The sequence below is a fragment of the Oncorhynchus tshawytscha genome, linkage group LG20 (genome assembly GCF_018296145.1).
Source record: "Oncorhynchus tshawytscha isolate Ot180627B linkage group LG20, Otsh_v2.0, whole genome shotgun sequence".
Classification (NCBI taxonomy): domain Eukaryota; kingdom Metazoa; phylum Chordata; class Actinopteri; order Salmoniformes; family Salmonidae; genus Oncorhynchus; species Oncorhynchus tshawytscha.
The window spans coordinates 62,276-87,174 of NC_056448.1; the positions used below are offsets into that span (position 1 = coordinate 62,276).

At 43.0% G+C, this 24,899-nt stretch overlaps 1 protein-coding gene across 7 annotated transcripts in view; it reads left to right on the plus strand.

Annotated features, from left to right (window-relative positions):
• sec16a (SEC16 homolog A, endoplasmic reticulum export factor) overlaps positions 1–24,899 on the plus strand; it is a 69,052-nt gene that overhangs the window by 41,316 nt on the left and 2,837 nt on the right. For 4 of the 7 annotated variants that reach the window (XM_024381187.2, XM_024381194.2, XM_024381188.2 and 1 more), the window contains 18 exons: positions 6,739–6,820; positions 7,615–7,732; positions 16,073–16,184; positions 16,680–16,785; positions 17,172–17,312; positions 17,554–17,667; positions 17,759–17,960; positions 18,120–18,520; positions 18,603–18,650; positions 18,743–18,886; positions 19,395–19,478; positions 19,654–19,710; positions 20,952–21,075; positions 21,562–21,702; positions 21,867–21,952; positions 22,078–22,149; positions 22,597–22,656; positions 24,640–24,723. In XM_024381187.2, the coding sequence (XP_024236955.1) occupies positions 6,739–6,820; positions 7,615–7,732; positions 16,073–16,184; positions 16,680–16,785; positions 17,172–17,312; positions 17,554–17,667; positions 17,759–17,960; positions 18,120–18,520; positions 18,603–18,650; positions 18,743–18,886; positions 19,395–19,478; positions 19,654–19,710; positions 20,952–21,075; positions 21,562–21,702; positions 21,867–21,952; positions 22,078–22,149; positions 22,597–22,656; positions 24,640–24,723 (2,176 nt within the window). The remainder of the gene's footprint in view (positions 1–6,738; positions 6,821–7,614; positions 7,733–16,072; positions 16,185–16,679; positions 16,786–17,171; positions 17,313–17,553; positions 17,668–17,758; positions 17,961–18,119; positions 18,521–18,602; positions 18,651–18,742; positions 18,887–19,394; positions 19,479–19,653; positions 19,711–20,951; positions 21,076–21,561; positions 21,703–21,866; positions 21,953–22,077; positions 22,150–22,596; positions 22,657–24,639; positions 24,724–24,899) is intronic. The other 3 variants (XM_024381190.2, XM_024381191.2, XM_024381193.2) reach the window with 3 other exon arrangements.

A 24,899-nucleotide genomic window follows, 5' to 3' on the forward strand; every position in this document is an offset into this window, starting at 1 on the left:
TTTTCTGTGTAGATTGATTTAACATCTTGGTGACGGGGCAGTATTTTCACGTCCGGATGAAATGCATACCCAAATTCAACTGCCTGCTACTCATCCCCAGCATATTATTTGTAGATTTGGATAGAAAACACACTGAAGTTTCTAGAACTGTTTGAATCATGTCTGTGAGTATAACAGAACTTATGTAGCAGGTGAAACCCAGAGACAAACCATTCAGATTTTTTTTTTTTTAGGTTACTCTTTTCAATGTGTTTTCATTGGGAATCCAGATTTTTAAGGGACCTTATTTCAGTTGCTATCGCTTCCACTGGATGTCAACAGTCTTTAGAAATTGGTTGAGGTTATTTATTTTTGTAATGAAGAAGTACGGCCATCTTGAACGAGGGTCACTTGAAGTGTACTGTTAAAGGTGCGTGACCAGAAAGCTAGCTACAGTTTGTTTTGCTCCTGTATTGAACACAGATCATCCCATCTTCAATTTTATCGATTATTTACGTTAAATACCTAAAGTTGGATTACAAAAGTAGTTTGGCAAAGTTTACAGGTAACATTTGAGATATTTTGTAGTCACGTTGCACAAGTTGGAACCGGTGCTTTTCTGGATCAAACGCGCCAAATAAATGGACATTTTGGATATATATTGACGGAATTAATCAAACAAAAGGACCATTTGTGATGTTTATGGGACATATTGGAGTGCCAACAAAAGAAGCTTGTCTAAGGTAAGGCATGAATTAGATTTTTATTTCTGCGTTTTGTGTCGCGCCTGCAGGGTTGAAATATGGGTTCTCTTTTTGTTTACGGGGGTGCTATCCTCAGATAATAGCATCGTTTGCTTTCGCCGAAAAGCCTTTTTGAAATCTGACATGTTGGCTGGATACACAAGTGTAGCTTTAATTTGCTATCTTGCATGTGTGCTTTAATGAAGGTTTGATTTTTATAGTAATTTATTTGAATTTGGCGCTCTGCATTTTCCCTGGCTTTTGACAGAGGTTAATCAATTTTAGAATAAGGCTGTAATCTCACAAAAAATTCAAGGGGTCTGAATATTTTCCAAATGCAGTGTATACACGGGGTACGAGTACTGAGTTGATGTGCACGGGTATGAGGTAATTGAGGTAGATATGTACATTTAGGTAGGAGTAAAGTGACTAGGCAACAGTGTCGTGTGTTTACTATCATTAAATGTGATACATAACAAACAGTAGATATTGGTTACTAACAATGATAGGCTGACCTTTACTTTGTGTCTTTCGTGGTTGTAGGTGGTTAGAATGGATATTTCAAAGTACGTTCAAAAATGTTTTCATAGAATTGATGTTTCGGCGGTTGTCTGTATTCTCGTTCCAGGTTTATGTCATTTCTAGCTGCGGACTAGTAATTCTTGTCTAAGATTTGCTCTTATTCTGTAAGGATCGATAGTCTCAGTTTAACCATTTCCAGCCGTGTAGCCAATGCTCCTTTTGGTATAGTCTTGTCCTTTTGGTAGAGTTGTAGTTTAACTTATTACGGCTGAAATCCCATTAACGGGATCGATTTGACAACAGCCAGTGAAAGTGCAGGGCGGCAAATTAAACAGAAATCTCATAATTAAAATTCCTCAAACATACAAGTATTATACACCATTTTAAAGATAAACTTGTTGTTACTCCCACCACAGTGTCTGATTTCAAAAAGGCTTTACAGCGAAAGCACACCATATGATTGTTAGGTCAACACCTAGTCACAGAAAAACAGTCATTTTTCCAGCCAAAGAGGAGTCACAAAAAGCAGAAATAGAGAGAAAATATATCACTAACCTTTGATCTTTATCAGACGACACTCATAGGACTTCATGTTACACAATACATGTATGTTTTGTTCGATAAAGTGCGTATTTATATTTAAAAAATCAAATTTTACATTGGCGCGTTACGTTCAGTAGTTCTAAAACATGCGGTGATTGTGCAGAGAGCCACATCTATTTACAGAAATACTCATTAGAAATGTTGATGAAAATACAACTGTTATACATTGAATTAGAGATACTTCTCCTTAATGCAACCACTGTGTCAGACTTCAAAAAAACTTTACGGGAAAAGCAAACCATGCAATAATCTGTCTAGCGTTCAGACAAGAAAGCAGCCAAAAAGATATCCGCCATATTTGGGTGGTCGACATTAGTCAGAAATAGCATTATAAATATTCACTTACCTTCGATGATCTTCATCAGAATGCACTCCCAGGAATAAATGTTTGTTTTGTTCGATAAAGTCCATGTATGTCCAAATACCTCCTTTTTGTTCGTGTTTAGTTCACAATTCACAAGGAGCTTCAGCGAGCAGGCCTTTCTAATCGACCTGGCCCGGGTATCCTGGAAAGATAGGCCTCATTCCGTCAGTAGAGGATGCCTGGTTATTCTTTAAAAGTGCTTTCCTCACCATCTTAAATAAGCATGCCCCATAATAAAAATGTAGAACCAGGAACAGATATAGCCCTTGGTTCACTCCAGACCTGACTGCCCTTGACCAGCACAAAAACATCCTGTGGCGTTACTGCATTAGCATCGAATAGCTTCCGCGATATGCACCTTTTCAGGGAAGTTAGGAACCAATATACACAGGCAGTTAGGAAAGCAAAGGCTAGCTTTTTTTTTTTCTTCAGAAATTTGCATCCTGTAGCAAAAACTCAAATGTTCTGGGACACTGTAAAGTCCATGGAGAATAAGAGCACCTTCTCCCAGCTGCCCACTGCACTGAGGCTAGGAAACGCTGTCACCACTGATGAATCTATGATTATTGAGAATTTCAGGAAGCATTATTCTACGGTTGGCCACGTTTTCCACCTGGCTACCCCTACCCCAGTCAGCAGCTCTGCACCCGCCACAGCAACTTTCCCAAACCTCCCCATTTCTCCTTCACCCAAATCTAGATCGCTGATGTTCTGAAAGAGCTGTAAAATCTGGACCCCTACAAATCAGCCGGGCTAGACAATTTGCATCCTCTCTTTCTAGCCTGTTCAACCTCTTTCTTATGGTTTGAGATCCCCAAAGATTGCAAAGCTGCCGCGGTCATCCCACTCTTCAAAGGGGGAGACACTCTAGACAAAAACTGTTAGACCTATATCTATCCTACGCTGTCTTTCTAAGGTCTTCGAAAGCCAAGTTAACAAACAGATCACTGACCATTTCGAATCCCACCGTACCTTCTCCGTTATGCAATCTGGTTTCCGAGCTTGTCATGGGTGCACCTCAGCCACGCTCAAGGTCCTAAACAATATCATAATCGCCATCGACAAAAGACAATACTGTGCAGCTGTATTCATCGACCTGGCCAAGGCTTTCGACTCTGTCAATCACCGTATTCTTATCGGCAGACTCAACAGCCTTAGTTTCTCAAATGACTGCCTCGCCTGGTTCACCAACTACTTCTCAGACAGAGTTCAGTGTGTCAAATCGGACGGCCCGTTATCCGGACCTCTGGCAGTCTCGATGGGGGTGCCACAGGTTTCAATTCTTGGGCCGACTCTTTTCTCTGTATACATCAATGATGTCGCTCTTACGGCTAGTGATTCTCTGATCCACCTCTCCACTGACGACACCATTCTGTAATCTTCTGGCCCTTCTTTGGAAACTACAACTCTCCTTCCGTGGCCTCCAACTGCTCTTAAATCCAAGTAAAACTCAATGCATGCTCTTCAACCGATAGCTGCACTCACCTGCCCGCCCGGCTAGCATCACTACTCTGGATGGTTCTGACTTAGAATATGTGGACAACTACAAATACCTAGGTGTCTGGTTAGACTAAACTCTCCTTCCAGACTTGCATCAAACATCTCCAATCCAAACTTAAATCTAGAATCGGTTTCCGATTTCGCAACAAAGCATCCTTCACTCATGCTGCCAAACATACCCTCGTAAAACTGACTATCCTACCGATCCTTGACTTTGGCGACGTCATTTACGAAATAGCCTCCAACACTCAGACTGCATCCAGTTTGCTATCACAGTGCCATCCTTTTCGTCACCAAAGCCCCATATACTACCCACCACTGTGACCTGTATGCTCTTGTTGGCTGGCCCTCGCTTCATATTCGTCGCCAAACCCACTGGCTCCAGGTCATCTATAAGTCGTTGCTCGGTAAAACCCTGCCTTATCTAAGCTCACCATAGCAGCACCCACAAATAGCACTCGCTCCAGCAAGTGTATTTCACTGGTCACCCCCAAAGCCAATTCCTATTTTGGCCGCCTTCCAGTTCTTTGCTGCCAATGACTGGAATGAATTGCAAAAATCACTGAAGCTGGAGACTCATATCTCACTAACTAACTTTAAGCATCAGCTATCAGAACAGCTTACAGATCATTGCACCTGTACATAGCCCATCTGTAAATAGCTCATCCAACTACTTTTATTTTTTTATTTTTTTTGCTCCTTTGCAACCCAGTATCTCCACTTGCACGCACATTCATCTTGTGCACATCTATCACTCCAGTGTTGATTTGCGAAATTGTAATTATTTGGCCACTACTGCCTATTTATTGCCTTACCTCCCTAATCTTATTTCATTTGCACACACTGTATATAGACTTTTCTATTGTGTTATTGGCTATACATTTGTTTTATTCCATGTGTTTAATTTTATTTTTTATTTTACCTTTATTTTACTAGGCAAGTCAGTTAAGAACAAATTCTTATTTTCAATGAAAATGTGTGTCACACTGCTTTGCTTTATCTTGGCCAGGTCACAGTTGTGAATGAGAACTTGTTCTCAACTAGCTTACCTGGTGAAATAACCAAATAGCTCTTCATTTGATTTTTTAACAAAAGCTGTTGCTTTCAAGGAGCGGGACACTAATCTGGACTCTTAAAACAAATCCTGCTACGCCCTTCGACGAACCATCAAACAGGCAAAGCATCGCTACGACTGAGATCCCATCTTACTACACCGGCTCTGACACTCGTCGGATATGTCATGGCTTACAAACTATCACGGATTACAAAGGGAATCCCAGCCACGAGCTGCCCAGTGACGCGAGCCTACCCGACTAGAAAAATACCTTCTATGCCCGCTTCGAGGCAAGTAACACTGAACCATGCGTGAAAGCACCAGCTGTTCCGGACAACTGTGTGATCACTCTCTCTATAGCTAATGTGAATAAGACCTTTTTAAACAGGCTGCAGGGCCAGACGGATTACCAGGAAGCTTACTCAGAGCATGTGCTGACCAGCTGGCAAGTGTCTTCACTGCCATTTTCAACCTCTTCCTGACCCAGTCTGTAATACCTACATGTTTCAAGCAGACCACTATAGGCCCTGTGCCCAAGAACGCAAAGGTAACCTGTCTAAATGACTATCGCCCCGTAGCACTCACATCTGTAGCTATGAAATGCTTTGAAAGGCTGCTCATGGCTCAACACGCCCCCATTTTCCTTGTCTGGGGTAAGCATAGCATCCAGTGCTGGCGACTCGTTGAAATATTCAACCCCTTTATGGTGTTAGATTGTAATATTTTAGAGTAAATAACTCACGGACACGAGAGAAGCTTTACCAAGTTAAATTTTTCCCAAAGAGTCGACACAGATGTATTCAGACAAATTTGTATTTGTTGAATACAACATTCACAACCGAGTTCCAAACTACCTCTGGAAGCAACATCAGCACATTAACTGTTTGTTGGGAACTTCATGAAATGGGTTTCCATAGCCGAGAAGCCGCACAAAAGCCTAAGATCGCCATATGCAATGCCAAGCTTTGGCTGGAGTGGTGTAAAGCTCGCCGCCATTGGACTCGGGAGCAGTGGAAGCGCGTTCTCGGGAGTAATGAATCATGCTTCAGCATCTGGCAGTCCGGCAGATGAATATGGGTTTGGCAGATGGCAGGAGAATGCTACATGCCCAATGCATAGTGCCAACTGTAAAGTTTGATGGAGGAGTAATAATGGTCTGGGGCTGTTTTTTTTCATGGTTCGGGCTAGGCCCCTTAGTTCCAGTGAAGGGAAATCTTAATTCTACGGTATACAATGGCATTCTGTGCTTCCAACTTTGTGGCATCAGTTTGGGGAAGGCACTTTCCTGTTTCAGCATGACAATGCCCCCGTGCACAAAGCGAGGTCCATACAGAAATGGTTTGTCGGAATCGGTGTGGAAGAACTTGACTGGCCTGCACAGAGCCCTGACCTCCACCCCATCGAACACCTTTAGGATGAATTGGAACACCAACTGCGAGCTAGTGCCCGACCTCACTAATGCTCTTGTGGCTGAATAGGAGCCGGTCCCCACAACAATGTTCCAACATCTAGTGGAAAGTCATCCCCAAAAGGGTGGAGGCTGTTATAGCAGCAAAGGGGGGACCAACTCCATATTAATACCCATGATTTTGGAATGAGATGTTGGACCAGCAGGTGTCCACAAGCTTTTGGTCATTTAGTTTATTTCTGTATTTGGTTTTCAATAAATGTGCAAATGTTTTTTCTCTCTGTCGTTATGGAATATTGTGTGTAGATGGGGGACAAGAAAATATATTCAATCCATTTTGAATTCAGGTTGTAACACAGCAAAATGTGGAATAAGTCAAGGGGTAGGAATACTCTCTGAAGGCATTGTATGTTCAAAAAAGTTGCTCAACGTAGAAAAAACACAAAATAGCCAGGAGCCATAGCCATTAGTCAGGAGGCCAGAAGACGTTAGCTATCCAAAAAAGAGGTGAATGTATTGACTGAAAAAGATTAAACTTGTGATCCTTTTTTCTTGGGGTGGTCAGGTTTGCGAACAGTCTGCCCATCAACGACCCTCTGCAGACAGTGTACCAACTGATGTCTGGGAGGATGCCCGCCTCAGCCACTGTGAGTATGACCCTGTGATACATTTTCTATTTTGATAACAGAACCACACTGCTGTCTTGTTCAGAAATTACATTTTGAGAGAGTATTCTTTTATTTCATCAAAAAGAACAGAGGATTTTTACAAATGTATTTACATTTATTTAATTCGTTATTAATTTAAACAGGAATTTACATTTAAAGGCCCAATCTCAAAAATGATATTGTCTTGTGTTTAATATATAATTTCCACACTATGAGGTTGGAGTAATACTGTGAAATTGGGGAAATTATGACAATGCCCTTTTAGTGTAATAGCTTGTTGAAAAGGTTGCCTGAAAGTTCATTCTGTTTTGGTGGGATGAAGTGTTGGCTTGCCTGGTGACATCACCAGGTGGTAAATTAGTTAATAGACCAATAAGAGAGAATTCCAAACCTCTGTTAGATTTCAGTTTTCCCTTCCCCACTCACAAGCCTAGCAAAATTCTTGCACAATAAATTGCTCTTTGCTAACCTATATTTTTGTTTGTTTTTGACCATTTCAATTGAAAACAATCATAGTAAGTTACTTAATTGTTACCCAGATATTATATGATATTAGATTAAAATGGCTGCATTGGACCTTTAACATTAAATGTTTAAAATGAAATTGTTCTTGTGGCTTAATGAACATTTTCAAGTAATAACAAAGTGATCTTTCAGCAATGTGAAATTAAAGTTGGCTGTTCAATACTGAACTGCACTTATTGAAGAACGGATCAAGAAAGTTAATTTGGGGTCAGCACTATACTGTAAAAGTTACATAAGTGTCTCTGCAGTGCTGTGGGGATGAGAAGTGGGGCGACTGGCGCCCCCATCTGGCCATGGTGCTATCCAACCTGACCCACACTTTGGACCTGGACACACGTACCATCACCACCATGGGAGACACTCTGGGTGAGACATCAAAGGACACATTTGTGGGCCAGAAGTTTCAGGAGAAACTCTGGTCCTTAATCACATTACATGCATAGGATGTATGGAGGATGTTTGTTGCTGAACGCTTGTGTGCTGACAAGTAAAAGTCATCAATGTTCCCTATCATGAATATAAGATTAAGATTTATCATCATAGTATATAATAGTTTGTCATCAACCATGACCATCATCATCATGATAATTATGATGGTTATTAGGGCTGGGAATTGCTAGGGTCCTTAGGATATGGTCACGATACTTAGGTGCCGGTACAATATGTATAGCGATCCTCATGGTACTACATGTATTGCGATTCAGTGGTGGTCAGTGCTGTTTTTAAGCTTAGGGAGGGCGATTATTTATTCATTTTAAGCATGGACTTATTTCTATTACAGCATAATTTGGATGACTGTCATTCTTATTCCATTCACCCAGCCTAATGTAACAACGATAGATTTAGGTTACTACATGATACTCTAATTTGCCCTATACCCATCATGAGGTTGCTACAACCTTGCCTATGAATAGGGCAGTGCGATTGCATCATCTGTGGATCTATTGGGGCGGTAAGCAAATTGAAGTGGATATAGGGTGTAAGGTAGAGGTGAAATGATCCTTGACTAACCTCTCAAAGCACTTCATGATGACAGAAGTGAGTGCTACGGGGCGATAGTCATTTAGTTCAGTTACCTTTGCTTTCTTGAGTACAGGAACAATGGGAGCCATCTTGAAGCATGTAGGGACAGCAGACTGGGATAGGGAGAGATTGAATATGTCCGTAAACACTCCAGCCAGCTGTTCTGCGCATGCTCTGAGGGCGCGGCTAGGGATGCTGTCTGGGCCTGCAGCCTTGTGAGGGTTAACACGTGTCGTGTCTTTACTATCATTAAATTGAAGACTTATAGTTTTTATCAAAGATTCTCTGTAATTAGTATTACGCGATCAACTGATTAATCATGTAACTGTAATTAACTAGGAAGTCGGGGCACCAAGGAAAAATATTCAGATTACAAAGTTATCATTTCCTAAAATAACTTTTCAGATATTTTATCTGATCAATTAGTCTTCGAATTAATGCATTATTTACTTTACCTCACGTTAGTCTCATTCCAAACGTCGTAAATTGTTGGTTATCTGCACGAACCCAGTCTTCACTATGAGTCATCCATACATCAATTATCTTAAATCATTTATTTATTACTAACTAAGTAATTCACAGAAATGCATAAACAAACAAGGTAAATGTGGTTACAAGAAATGATAGGGGAATGTGCACTAGTGGGCTAAACCGGCATCGCGACCTCTCTCGCTCTCTCTCTGTCTTGGTTAGAGGGGATATTTCAAAGTGACATTCATTCATTTGTTATAGATGAATGTTTCGGCGGTTGTCTTTCCTCGCGTTCAATGATACAGAATTCCTAGCTGCAGACTAGTAATTGATATCAAAGACTTGTTCTTATTCTGTCGGTATCGATAGTGTAAGAGTTTAACCACGTGGTATGGTTAAAATATTCAGCAATGGTCGACAACCTTTGTTCTCTCCTTATGGAGAAAAACATGGTCTGGTGATAATTTCTCAAAGTTGGGTTTTATTCGGAATTGCAGAAAAGGGCTGTCCCAGGACGCCTGACCCTAACTGGGCTCAGGGGCGGTCCTCTGATTTAGTTAACTCCAATTCCCTTTTTGAGTTTTCCTTCATTAAACAGTCCAAAATGACATTGTAAAATTGTGTAAACGATATCATACTCATTCATCTTATACAACAATTAGATGTAAACCTCAACCTCATCTTTTTTTATTTTATTTATTTTTATTTATTTCACCTTTATTTAACCAGGTAGGCCAGTTGAGAACAAGTTCTCATTTGCAACTGCGACCTGGCCAAGATAAAGCATAGCAGTGTGAGCAGACAACACAGAGTTACACATGGAATAAACAATTAACAAGTCAATAACACAGTAGAAAACAAAGGGGGGAGTCTATATACAATGTGTGCAAAAGGCATGAGGAGGTAGGCGAATAATTACAATTTTGCAGATTAACACAAAGAGCAAGTAAATAAATAAAAACAGTATGGGGATGAGGTAGGTGAAAATGGGTGGGCTATTTACCAATAGACTATGTACAGCAGCAGCGATCGGTTAGCTGCTCAGATAGCTGATGTTTGAAGTTGGTGAGGGAGATAAAAGTCTCCAACGATTTTTGCAATTCGTTCCAGTCACAGGCAGCAGAGTACTGGAACGAAAGGCGGCCAAATGAGGTGTTGGCTTTAGGGATCATCAGTGAGATACACCTGCTGGAGCGCGTGCTACGGATGGGTGTTGCCATCGTGACCAGTGAACTGAGATAAGGCGGAGCTTTACCTAGCATGGACTTGTAGATGACCTGGAGCCAGTGGGTCTGGCGACGAATATGTAACGAGGGCCAGCCGACCAGAGCATACAGGTCGCAGTGGTGGGTGGTATAAGGTGCTTTAGTGACAAAACGGATGGCACTGTGATAGACTGCATCCAGTTTGCTGAGTAGAGTGTTGGAAGCCATTTTGTAGATGACATCGCCGAAGTCGAGGATCGGAAGGATAGTCAGTTTTACTAGGGTAAGCTTGGCGGCGTGAGTGAAGGAGGCTTTGTTGTGGAATAGAAAGCCGACTCTTGATTTGATTTTCGATTGGAGATGTTTGATATGAGTCTGGAAGGAGAGTTTGCAGTCTAGCCAGACACCTAGGTACTTATAGATGTCCACATATTCAAGGTCGGAACCATCCAGGGTGGTGATGCTAGTCGGGCATGCGGGTGCAGGCAGCGATCGGTTGAAAAGCATGCATTTGGTTTTACTAGCGTTTAAGAGCAGTTGGAGGCCACGGAAGGAGTGTTGTATGGCATTGAAGCTTGTTTGGAGGTTAGATAGCACAGTGTCCAATATCTGAGGCTATTATATAAACAGCGTTATGGTAATGTGGCCACACCTTCTCCCATGAGCTTCCCCAAGTGTAACAAACGGACCAGTTCGTAGCTGGATTTTTCACCGATCTTCTATACTTTCTCCGGAACATGAAATTTGTTCCGACCTCGAGTTCTATGAGGTGGAAGAAATTCCCCTGTTCTCTATGAATATTTCCTCTCTCCATACTGTGTGTCCATGAGGAGATCCTCAGGAATTTACGATGTCTCTCTGACCACAGCAGCCTAGTTGAAGGAGGAAAGGGGGAGGCATGGAGAGGGGGATGGGGCTTGCCACACCCAAAGAGGGCAACGTCATGACACACGCTTAAATGGCTTACTCAGGTCGGCCATTTAAAAGGAGAGCCCACAGTCCTTGGTAGCAGGCCTTGTCAGTGGCGCACTGTGTTACCCTCAAAGCGAGCGAAGAAGGTGTTTAGCTTGTCCGGAAGCAAGACGTTCGTGTCCGCAGCGTGACTGGTTTTCCTTTTGTAGGCAGTGATTATCTGTAAACCCTGCCACATACGTCTTGTTTCTGAGCTGGTGAATTGCGACTCCACTTTGTCTCTATACTGATGTTTTGCCCGTTTGATTGCCTTACGTAGGGAATAACTACACTGTTTGTATTCAGCCATATTCCCAGTCACCTTGCCATGTTTAAATGCGATGGTTCGCACTTTCAGTTTTGCACAATTGCTGCCATCTATCCACAGATTCTGGTTAGGGTGAGTTTTAATAGGCACAGTGGGTACATATATGTATATATGTATTCGTCAATGTTATTCTCGGAGGCTACCCGGAACATATCCCAGTCCGTGTGATCAAAACAATCTTGAAGCGTGGATTCCGATTTGGTCAGACCAGCGTTGAATTGTCCTTAGCACGGGGACTTCCTGTTTTGAATTTCTGCCTTTAGGAAGGGAGGAGCAAAATGGAGTCTTGATCAGATTTTTCGAAGGGAGGGCGGGGGAGGGCCTTGTGGGCATCCCAGAAGTTGTACAAATTTCCTCGACTAACCTGTACCCCCACACATTGACTCTGTACCGGTACCCCCTGTATATAGCCTCATTATTGTTAGTGCATGTGACAAATAATATTTGATTTGAGAGACATTGGACTAATCAAGGTGACAGACAGTGACACATTGAATATCGCCTTGCACACTCTTGCCTGCATCTAGGTGACCTAGGGTGTAATCATTAGTCCAACAGTTGCAAAAACACTGTTTTCCAACTAAAACGATAGCTTCCATTGGACAAATTCAGGGAGATCTCTTCCCGTTTCATTCCGTTTGCTTCCGATAAAGAAACGTTTTGCAACAGAATCGGCTAAATGAATACACTGCTGATCATCCGCACACACAGTTCACTTTCATTGCAGCCACAGCATTACCACTTTGCTTGTGTATAATTCCTTGCATCTATGGGCTCTCCTCAACTTGTTCCTTCGCTTGTGGACTTCAGTGCCCCCTAGCTTCAAGTTACAGCCTTACTCTAAAATGTATTCAATAAATGTTTTCCCTCATCTATCTACACACAATAACCCATAATGACAAAGCGCAACAGGTTTTTAGACATTTTTGCACATGTATTAAAACAAAAAAACTACCTTCTTTTGGGGAGGCAGGCCAGTAAATGAAAGGTTGCTGAATCGAATCGCTGAGCTGAAAAGTAAAAATATGTCGTTCTACCCCTGAACAAGGCAGTTAACCCACTGTTCCCCCAGTAGGCCATTGTAAATAAAAATGTGTTCTTAACTGACTTGCCTAGTTAAATCAATTAAGAAAACACAATTGAAGTCAGAAGTTTACATTAACCTTAGCCAAATCCATTTGAACTCAGTTTTTCACAATTCCTGAGATTTAATGCTAGTAATAATTCCCTGTTTTAGGTCAGTTAGGATCACCACTTTATTTTAAGAATGTGAAATGTCAGAATAATAGTGGAGAGTGATTTTATTTCAGCTTTTATTTCTTTCATCACATTCCCAGTGGGTCAGAAGTTTACATATACTCAATTAGTATTTGGTTGCTTTGCCTTTAAATTGTTTAACTTGGGTCAAACATTTCGGGTAGCCTTCCACAAGCTTCCCACAATAAGTTGGGTGAATTTTGGCCCATTCCTCCTAACAGAGCTGGTGTAACTGAGTCAGGATTGTAGGCCTCCTTGCTCGCACAAGCTTTTTCAGTTCTGCCCACAAATCTTCTATAGGATTGTGGTCAGAGTATGTGATGGCCACTCCAATACCTTGACTTTGTTGTCCTTAAGCCATTTGCCACAACTTTGGAAGTATGCTTGGGGTCATCGTCCATTTGGAAGACCCATTTGCGACCAGGCTTTAACCTCCTGACTGATGTCTTAATGCTTCAATATATCTACATAATTTTCTTTCCTCATGATGCCATCGATTTTGTGAAGTGCACCAGTCCCTCCTGCAGCAAAGCACCTCCCCACAACATGATGCTGCCACCCCCGTGCTTCACGGTTGGGATGGTGTTCTTCAGCTTGCAAGTCTCCCCCTTTTTCCTCCAAACATTACGATTGTTGTAATGGCCAAACAGTACTGCAGGATTTGATTCCCTGGCTGTGTAGTGTGTTACTGATGGTAGGCTTTGTTACTTTGGTCCCAGCTCTCTGCAGGTCATTCACTAGGTCCCCCCCGTGTGGTTCTGGGATTTTTGCTCACCGTTCTTGTGATCATTTTGACCCCACGGGGTGAGATCTTGCGTGGAGCCCCAGATCGAGGGAGATTATCAGTGGTTTGTATGGCTTCCATTTCCTAATAATTGCTCCCACAGTTAATTTCTTCAAACCAAGCTGCTTACCTATTGCAGATTCAGTCTTCCCAGCCTGGTGCAAGTCTACAATTTTGTTTCTGGTGTCCTTTGACAGCTCTTTGGTCTTGGCCATAGTGGAGTTTGGAGTGTGGCTGGTTGAGGTTGTGGACAGGTGTCTTTTTATACGGATAACAAGTGGAGGACAGAGGAGCCTCTTAAAGAAGTTGTTACAGGTCTGTGAGAGGCAGAAATCTTGCTTGTTTGTAGGTGACCAAATACTTATTTTCCACCATAATTTACAAATAAATTCATTAAAAATCCTACAATGTGATTTTCTGGAGATAAACATATTTTTTCCATTTTGTCTGTCATAGTTGAAGTGTACCTATGATGAAAATTACAGGCCTCATCTTTTTAAGTGGGTGAACTTACACAATTGGTGGCTGACTAAATACTTTTTTCCCCCACTGTATGTAAATATATTTAAATTAGCAAAAAATCAAACTGTTTTTGCTCTGTCGTTATGGGGTATTCTATGTAGATTGAAGGGAAAAAAATATTTAATATATTTGAGAATAATACTGGAAAAAGTGCAAGCTTCTGAATACTTTCCGAATGCACTGTAGGACACAGGGAACTCTGACATAACACAGGAAATATGAACAATACATTGAATCAAATGAACAGAACTTCTACCTCATGAGTCTTGCTAACATTCATGTGCACTATAAACATTGCGTCCACTCATAGCAGGCTAATAAATGGTTGGCTAAATGAAAATATATCGTATGCCTATTAAACATGAAACAAATGTCTACGTGTTGCAATAAACTGTATGGGGATGGAACGGTGAAATGCTCCAGAAGACGTCATAATTTCTGTGTACCTATGGAAGGGGGTGAGAACCATGAGCCTCCTAGGTTTTGTATTGATATCAATGTACCCAGAGAACTGAAAATCGCTGTTCTCCGGCTACACCATGGTGCTACCATAGAGGGTGCTGTTGAGGCTACTGTAGACCTTCATTGCAAAACTGTTTTTTTTAATCAGTTATTTGGTGACGTGAATATACACTAATATATACAAAAGTATGTGGACCAATTAATGGATTCGGCTATTATATAAAATCGAGTACACAGCCATGCAATCTCCGTAGACAAACACTGGCAGTAGAATGGCCTTACTGAAGTGACTTTCAACATGGTACCACCTTTCCAAAAAGCCAGTTCGTCAAATTTCTGCCCTGCTAGAGCTGCTCCGGTCAACTGTAAGTGCTGTTATTGTGAGGTGGAAATGTCTAGGAACAACAACATCTCAGCTGCGAAGTGATAGGCCAGACATGCTCAAAGACCGGGACCGCCGAGTGCTGAAGCGCGTAACGCGTAAAAATCGCCTGTCTCCGGTTGCAACATTCACAGCAGAGTTGCAAACTGTCTCTGGAAGCAACATCAGCACCAGAACTGTTCATCGGGAGCTTCAAGCAATGGGTTTCCATGGCCGAGCAGCCGCACACACGCATAAGTTCACCATGTGCAATGCCAAACGTCGGCTGGAGTGGTGTAAAGCTCGCCGTCATTGGGGACTTGAGCAGTGGAAATGCGTTCTCTGAATGGATGAATCACACTTCATCTGGCAGTCTGACAGACAAATCTGGGTTTGGTGGATGCTCGGAGAACACTACCGGCCCAATGCATAGTGCCAACTGTAAAGGAGGAGGAATAATGTTCTGGGGCTGTTTTTTTTTCATGGTTCAGGCTAGGCCCCTTAGTTCCAGTGAAGGGAAATCCTAACACTACAGCATACAATGATATTCTGAACTTCGTAGCAACAGTTTGGGCTAGTTCACTAATGAACTTGTAGCTGAATTGAAGCAAGTCCCCGCAGCAATGTTCCAACATCTAGTGGAAAGCCTTCACAGTGGGAGGCTGTTATAGCAGCAAATGAGTGACCGATTCCATGATTTTGGAATGAGATGTTCGACGAGCAGCTGTCCACATACTTTTGGTAGTATAGTGAATTTAATAACTTTTTGATGTTTCACTTTTTATTTCTCTTAAATTCACTGAGTAGAATGGTCCTCTCCTTCTTCTTCTGAGGAGCCTCCATTGTTGCCATTTGATTTTGTGATTTGATGTTCCAAACATATTGCTCACTATATGTCTGCTACAGAGACGAGCCATAATAAACTAGTTTTGATCAGTCATGAAAATAAAACGTGCTGAAAACATGTTGGCGTACTACAATTTTTTTGTAAAGATGGAGACCAAGTTATAGGATGAAAAATACCAGCGTATTGACGCAGGTACATCCGACTAGCGCTAGCTAACGCTAACTTTTTATAAATCAATACTTGGAGTCAAAGTATCTATATGATATTGGTCAAAGTAATATTGCAATATGTAACTATCGTTTTTTCCCCACCCATCACTAATGGTTATGATGTTGATGACAAACTATATATTATGATAATAAATGCAATATTACTACCTGCTGCAATCCTGACCGAAAACAGTCAGAACAAAGTTCTGTGATATTCATAAATTGAGTTGAATTTGAGGTACAGTCAGGCAGGCTCTTTTCAACAGTCGATTGACGTGTGTTACAGCTTCCAAGGGGCTAACCGATGCGGCCCACTTCTGTTACCTGATGGCCCAGGTTGGTTTGGGGGTGTTCACCAAAAAGAGCACCAAGATGGTTCTAATCGGCTCAAACCACAGGTTAGACATCTGCTGCTCTGTCCCTTTCTCACTTGTTGGCCATTGTGGAAATGTCTTGCCTACTACTTAAACTGCTTACTCTGTAGTAATAGACTACATACTACATATTGCGTTGATTCCCGCCATTCGTTAATTTGGTAATAGCGTGTCCCCTCAGCTGATTATCAGCTGTTGTCAAACACATTTGAGGCTCGAAAGACTATTCTCTTCCTCAATGGTGCACAGCGAATTCTACTAGATGGAATAGTTGAAATGAGTATGACATCCTGGCATTTAACACATACTCGATTTTTGACATTTCACAATGTAAAACAATCTTTTTTCACATACCCAAAATGCCTATTATTTAGAATGCCGGTATGGATATTTGGACACGGACAGTCCAGTTTTCTCACACACCTCTGTTTTTGCTGCCACACTGTGGAACAAACTCACAGGCATATGAACTTTCATGCATATGGCATACAAAGGCTTTAATGACCTCTTTCTTGCTAGTCTGTCGTTCTTCCAGTTTGCGTCTAACGAAGCGATCCAGAGGACGGAGGCATATGAGTATGCCCAGTCTCTAGGTTCCCAGCCCTGCTCCCTGCCCAACTTCCAGGTGAGTACACACACACATCTGAACTTGAGCACACGCCATACATACCTCCTGAAGCTTTCCCCCTATGATCTTACAGAAATGGACTGAATGGTCATCTAGTACTGCTGTATAGCATGGCAGTAGCTGCATAGAAATGTTTTCTAGTCATTCTATTTCTATGAGTAGTGCCGTCTGATCCCTGTTCTCCGAATTTAAGTAAAACCCTGATGTGAAAGGCTGAAACACATTGGTTTTATCATTAAATAAACATTTTGATCAACTTCCACTGACCTCCAAGAGATGCTGAATTTCCTCTTCACTCCTAATGTAAGTGAATGTGCCTGGCCTCTGTGCGATGAAATCGGCTATCATGACCTTTGACCTTTCTTCCTCCCGTCTCCCTCTAGGTGTTCAAGCTGATCTATGCGTGTCGCCTGGCCGAGGCCGGGCTGTGTGCTCAGGCCTTCCATTACTGTGAGGTTATCTCCAGGAGCGTGCTCATGCAGCCGTCCTACCACTCTCCTGTGTTCACCAGTCAGCTGATGCAGGTAGACACACACATGTGCGCGCACACACACCCACAAATAATCGCTCTCACAACACGCACACAAGGGCACTGTCAACACACATGTACTTACTCACTCATACTTGCACACAAATACAAACGCGCGCGCGCACCCACTCATTCATACACGCAGTCTCTCTCACTCACTCTCACATACCTATCTCTTAGGTGTTGATTGTTACTATGTGTGAGAATTTGAATGTCTGATCTGCTGTTAATTGTAGATGTCTGAGAAGATGCGATTCTTCGATCCACAACTGAAGGAGAAGGCAGATCAGGAGCTCTTCAACGAGCCAGAGTGGCTGATTAATCTGAGACAGCTGGATGGACAGATGAGGGTGTGTGTTTTATTAATGTGTATGAGAAGCCTATTCATGTTGTTGTAGGTGTGTCTGTAACTGACTGGGCTGTTATTTTTTCCCCCCATAGACTGGAGTGATTGTATACAATGCAGACAGGGCTACTCCTCAGCAGTATGACTGCAGCACCCCCAATTCTGAGTTAGACCAGACCAGCCCGCCTGAGCCATATGCCCACCCTCTGGACATGGTTGGCCACACCTCTGACAACCCTCTGATGACATCACTCATGCCCGGACCACCTCAGCAAGGGGTGCAGCTGATGCCTCCAGGTGAGCAACAAGCCCACCTTGTAACACGATAGGTGTGTGTTTGTTCATGTATGTTTTAGAACTTGTTGACTCCTAATCAATGCAATGACCAATGTCCCATAGCAATTCACAAATATAAGCAGCCACCACTAAACACACAAACCTTCTCCTCCCATCTAGCTCCCCCAACTATCCTCCAGGACGGAATGGTCTCCCAGCCGCCACACCCCAACGAGGGGGTCCAGTTCTACCCAGTACCCCCCAGTCTCCCTGGACCACCTGGCCAGATCCCTTTATCAGGGTTCCCTCCCCAAGGCTCTGGCTTTGTACAACCTTACCAACCCCAGCAGCCCCAACCGGACAAAAAGGACATGTTTCCTGGAGCCCCGCACCAGCAGATGGCGCCACCACAGCATCAGCAACAGATGATGCCCCCGCAAATGCAGCAGCCACAAAAGATGCCCTCTGACAATTATCAGCCGACGGGTCCACCGGAACTACAGCCTCCTCCCATGTCCACCTCTCCACAGAGGAACACCTTCACGCCTCAGATGGACTTCTATGACCAAATGGCTCACATGGTGTGTGTTACGTGCATTCAGCCTTGTTGGAATAGTTTGAGGAGATATGCTGATACCACTAACTCTTGTCTTGTTTGCACAGGGCCCAGGAAGAAGATCCAGGACTACTTCACAGTCCTCAATGCAAATGGTAGGGTGTGTGCATGCGTGTGTGTCAGATCACTGTTACCTTTGGCAGTGTGTGTGCATATGTTTGTCTGACTGGCTCTGTTTTGTCTGCAGCAGCCTCCAGGTCGCCGCTCCCGCACCATGTCGGAATCTTCCACACATTCCGGAGGACGAGAGAGGAGCAACTCGGCAGCCAAGCAGTCCTCTCCGCCTCCACCCTCCATCCCTGAGCAGGCCAAGAAGGACTCACCTAAAAAGGTTATGCAGACACACACACTACGTATTGTGTCCCTTTCACACACAATCCCACACACACCGCAGTTACTTTTTATTATTACCCAAATGGCCTTGTGGTTAGTGTCCATCCTGCGATTGGAATGTTGTGAGTTCAGCATTAAGAAGATAGATTGTGGGTTAGGCCCTTTGATAGACTAGCGTCCTGTCCAGGGGGTGTACTTGTACACCAAGCTGACTCACGCTACAGAAACAGGAGATAGGGCAGGAGTCTATGTGCCGTTCCGGCTGGTATAAGCCAAGGCTCATGCAAGGCTACTTGAATTTTGTAGCTATCAATTGTCCCGTTAGCAGAATAGCTCTTTTTTTATATAGGCTACTTATAGTAATTATTGATATCAGCAAAATGTCTTTGATTAGTGGTTGGTGTCGGTTATTTTCGATTCATCATTTCATCTCTTACACACACACACATATATATAAATAATTCTGTAACCATTTCTGATTTTATTTTTCTCTCTCTCTCTCTCAGGGAGGTGGGGGTGGCGGTTGGCTCAACTGGCTCTATAGGAAGGGGAAGAATGAAGCCCACCTTCCGGATGACAAAAACAAATCTGTAAGTCAACTCTTCGACACTCCTTGTTTTCCAATCATTTTTGTACATGCTCTTCCTTACTACTCTACTGAGTCCTGTCTGTAAAAGCTCACAGTTTATACATGGCAGTGTGGTCAGTATGTGTGTGTGTATTGGAGCTGATGAGTATCTTCAGTTGACTGGTCTGTTCTGTCAGATTGTCTGGGACGAGAAGAAACAGAAATGGGTGAACTTGGATGAGCCAGAGGAGGAGGTTAGTTTTTTGTGTGCGTGCGTTCCAGCCATTATGATTAGCATGCCTATATGTATTGTTGTTTTTATTAGTCCTCATTAGGGATGTTAACGGTTATCTGTTAATCGGTAGCTGGCAAAACTTAATTAGACCGGTCATGCTTATCGGTCTATAGGTTAATTTGCATAAATTTATGGTTTAAATTGCAGCATGTATTTTCTGTTAGTCTTCATGTATCTTATTTATCATACACGTACAGCTACAGAGCAGAATAGCCTATCTCCTGTCAGACAGCTCAACAGCAGCTCCTCAAAAAGCTGGTACTGGAGTAAAATGTATGCATTTGTAAGCCCAGTCACTGCGCAACAAATAACAATTCGAAATGCAATCACATGTTAAACTTTGCAATGTGAGTTTGAGGCAGTATAGTTGTTTGAAACCTATTTTACTTTACTTCAAATAATGAAGCATGTCTTACCTTGCTTCAAAGTAGCCTAGCCAAAATCCATCAATCAAAAAGTTAGACTTCTACATGCCAATGGCACAATCCTGGTTGTATTAGCAACACGACCTAGTTGTTACGTCTTTAGAATCCAGCTCTTTCTAAGTTTCTAACAGTGTTTTCATCTCTGTCACATACGGAACCGCTCGCATTAGGTGCTCTGATCTCTGTCACGTACGGAACCGCTCGCATTAGGTGCTCTGTTCAGAACAGTGTTTTCATCTCTGTCACATACGGAACCGCTCGCATTAGGTGCTCTGTTCAGAACAGTGTTTTCATCTCTGTCACATACGGAACCGCTCGCATTAGGTGCTCTGTTTAGAACAGTCTTTTCCCACAAATTGCATTTTGGTAAATGTTTGAAATGGTTTTATTAGCTGCTTCATTACAGGAGTTGCATGTTGAATAATAGACTATATAGCCTTTTGACTGGAAGACAATAGGCGTGCTATTGTTGCATGCTTCCATTATGCTCTTAATGAAAAACGTCTGCATGCATAGTATTTTCTGTTGATCACATCAAATTACTGTTTGGAAAACATGTAACCGTTTGTTGACCGTTTAATGAGGGTCGGTTAGTCGGCAGCAACATTTCCCAAAATGTACATTCTTAGTCCTCATAATAAGAGGTTTATATTAATATCCTAGCACGTGTATGACCATCTGTATTTATACAGTATTTTGGTTTATCATACTAACACAGAGATATCTTTGATCCTAATAATAAAGTATTGATGTGTGTTTGTGTCTGTGTAACCAGTACAAGCCCCCTCCTCCTCCTCCCTCGGGCTTCCCTAAAATGCTGGGACCCATACCGGGACAAGGGGGTCCTGGAGGTCCCCCTACTGGTGGGCCGCCTGTCAACATGTTCTCCAGGAGAGCAGGTGAGATTTACACGTGTTGGCATAACGTAAGCAGCCCCTCATTGTGGGTTTTTAGCTGATACAGGTTTTAGATTCAATGCAGTGCTGCAAAACTCTTGCAGCTACATTTCACTTGTGCTGCTGCTCACATGACCAGTGTATCAGGTTTCATTGACTGCTATGGGAGCGCATCACTCCCTGCTCACACTTGGCAACTAGGATATTATCTGAAGGAAGTATGCTTTGAATTAGCCAGGTGTGTTTGTCACACTCCCAGTTCTAGCAAGTCCTGCATGGCTTGTGAGCATTGTAGAGGGAAATAGAGGCAGGTGCATGATCCTGGCTTTCGGGAACGTGAAGGAAAATAATGATACATGTCACATTGCACTTGAAACCGCTGCAAATCTCTAGGAACCACACTAATAGTGCTTGTCATTTTGGCACGTCAGATTTTCTGGGGGATTTTTTTAGCAGATTAAAAAAAATATATGTTCTCACCCATCTCAGGTACAAAGAGCCGCTACGTGGATGTCCTGAACCCAGGTGGACCCCGTGCCAAGCCCGGTGGATCGGCACCTGCCCCGTCAGACTTCTTTGCCCCGTTGGCTCCCATGCCCATGCCAGCCAACCTGTTTGTGCCCGGGGCAGGTATGCTAACCTTTTGAATAAATATATCAATGTACTCTAGCGATGGTCATCATAGGTCTTTGAGTGTGACTGCGTTGGGAATATTAGTTTTTTTGCGTGTTGTTTTGATACCGGTGTGTGTACAGTATTTGTATTGTAATGTGTTCTCTCCTGTCTGACTCCAGAGGAACAGCAGCCCATGGTGGGTAATGTCCCAGAGACAGGAGGGAACCAGGAACAGAGCGACCCTAACCCCAGTGCTGTGCCACAGGTACCGTATTACACTCCCAGTGATGGTTATAGTTGTCTATAATAGATTTCACAACATAAGACCATCAGATTAGACACACCAATTCAATATCTGCCGAACTGAATTAAGATGTTTGATCTGTCCAGATGTTCAACCCAACATTGTTACCGCCCGGTCCAGTGGGGCCCCCTATTGCCGCTGGGTCCCCGTCAGGAGAGGTAGAAGCACCTCGATCCTCCTAGAGGACTGTAGTACCCCTGCTACTCTATCATAAACCCTCATGCCCCCATTGATTACCTTCCACTTTTAACAGTCATCTAGCTTGGTTGAGTGATGGTTGGTACGTGCGTGTTTGTTTGTGGGAGCATGTTTCAACTTCCAGCCTTTATTTTCCTGTGTGGGCCTCATACCATGCTAACACCTGGGCAGGATGACATGTAAAAGACTCACATTTTCTAATTATGGATCCTCTCCCTAAGATTGTGCATCTTTTAACATCAGAAAGAAATCCTTATTGTCGATATTTTGATTTAAATCTGCTTTTGAGGAGATTATATTAAACTGGGAGTGGATGCAGTTCTTGATCTAATCCATGCACGGGATGATGAAATAATTCTGTGATTTTGTGTTTGTCCGTGTTTATTTCCCTCCCCTGCCATCTTTAGCTGTCACGTTCTAGCTCAATGAGTTCTTTATCACTTGAATTGAGTCCGCATATAAACCAGGTACCTCTAGCTGGGCCTCAATCGCCCCCCACACCCTCACCACATCCCCCATCTCACTGCCTTGCTGCTTAACATTCCATCAGCTGTATCCCCCTGGCTGTCTCAAGCACCACTCTCACCCACTAGCATGCTAGCTAACTTTCAACCGATTGGAGGTAATCAACATCCCTCAGATTTGGAGGAGAATGCAGCCAATTAGAGCTGTTCTGATGGTGTCTCTGACTCAATTTTGAAATGTTAAGATACTACACTGAACAAAAATATAAACGCAACATGTAAAGTGTTGGTTCCATGTTTTATGAGCTGAAGGATCCCAGAAACGTTCCATATGCACAAAAAGCTTATTTCTCTCAAAAGGTGTGCACATCCCTGTTAGTGAGCATTTCTCTTTTGCCAAGATAATCCATCCACCTAACAGGTGTGGCATATCAAGAAGCTGATCAAACAGCATGATCATTACACTGGTGCACCTTGTGCTGGGGACAATAAAAGGCCACTTTAAAATGTACAGTTTTGTCACACAGCAAAGGGAGTGTGAAATTGGCATGCTGACTGCAGGAATGCCCACCAGAGCTGTTGCCAGATAATTGAATGTTAATTTCTCTACCATATGCTGCCTCAATGTCGTTTTAGATAATTTGGTAGTACGTCCAACCGGCCTCAACTGCAGACCACGTGTAACCGCGCCAGCCCAGGACCTCCACATCCGGCTTTTTCACCATCAGGATTGTAATAAGACCAGCCACCCGGACAGCTGATAAAACTGTAGGTTTGCACAACCAAAGAATTTCTGCACTAACTGTCAGAAACCGTCTCAGGGAAGCTCATCTGCGTGCTCAACGTCCTCACCAGGGTCTTAACCTGACTGCAGGTCTGCATTGTAACCAACTTCAGAGGGCAAAGGGTCACTTTCAATAGCCACTGGCAAGCTGGAGACGTGCTCTTCATGGATGAATACCAGTTTCAACTGTACTGGGCAGATGGCAGACAGCGTGTATGGCGTCTTGTGGGCGAGCGGTTTGCTGATGTCAAAGTTGTGAACAGAGTGCCCCAAGGTGGGGTTATGGTATGAGCAGGCGTAAGCTATGGACAACAAACACAATTGCATTTTATCAATGTCAATTTGAATGCAGAGATACCGTGATGAGATCCTGAGGCCCATTGTCATGACATTCATCCGCCACCATCACCTCATGTTTCAGCATGTCACAAGGATCTGTACACAATTCCTGGAAGCTGAAAATGTCCGTTCTTCCGTGGCCTGCGTAATCACCAGACATGTCACAAATTGAGCATATTTGGGATTCTCTGGATTGACGCATATGACAGTGTTTTCCAGCATCCGCCAATATGCAACAACTTCACACAGCCATTTGAGAGTGGGACAACATTCCACAGGCCACAATCAACAGCCTGATCAACTCTATGCGAAGGAGATGTGCTGCGCTGCATGAGGCAAATGGTGGTCACACCAGATACCGACTTTATCTGAGCCACGCCCCTACTTTAAAAAATGTTTTTATCTGTGTTCCCAGTCATGTGAAATCCATAAATTAGGGCCTAATTTATTTATATGAACTGTAACTCAGTAAATCTTTGAAATTATTGCATGTTGCGTTTATATTTTTGTTCAGTGTATATCACAAATACGATAATACAAAAACTGATAAAAATACCTTTGATTACAAACTAGAGGCATGCTGGAGACTTGCTCCTCCCCCTGGCCTGTTCCCATAGTTACATCATTAACCCAGAAGAGAAAATCCTGGGTCATGTTCATTAGGTACCAAACATTACCTGTACTTGTCCAACAAGAAATGCTCATTTTTGCTTTTCATTGCAAAACTTTTACATTGTGTGCCCTAATGAACACGACAACACTGTGGTCACAGATTGTCCTCTCTGTAGCCATGGAGGAAAGGGGATTATTGCCTTGCCTCACTGCCTAGTTACCATGGTAACTCCTGCATCTATTCCTTCCAGGTGCCCCCGACTCCGCAGCCTCCTCCCCAGGGAGCTCCACCCTCTGGAGGCGTGACGTTCTATAACCCCGCCCAGTTTGCACAGGTAAGTTAGTTGAAAACGGTTAGGCCAGGGTTCCCATTAAGACTTGACACTTATGTAAATGTGTACATTGACATCTGTGGGAAAAATCGAGGATCTCAAGTGAAGTTGTGATGACACCATTTGCATTTAAGGTAATTTGGCCGAAAGGTACAACCACATCAGTCATTGCAAGTAAA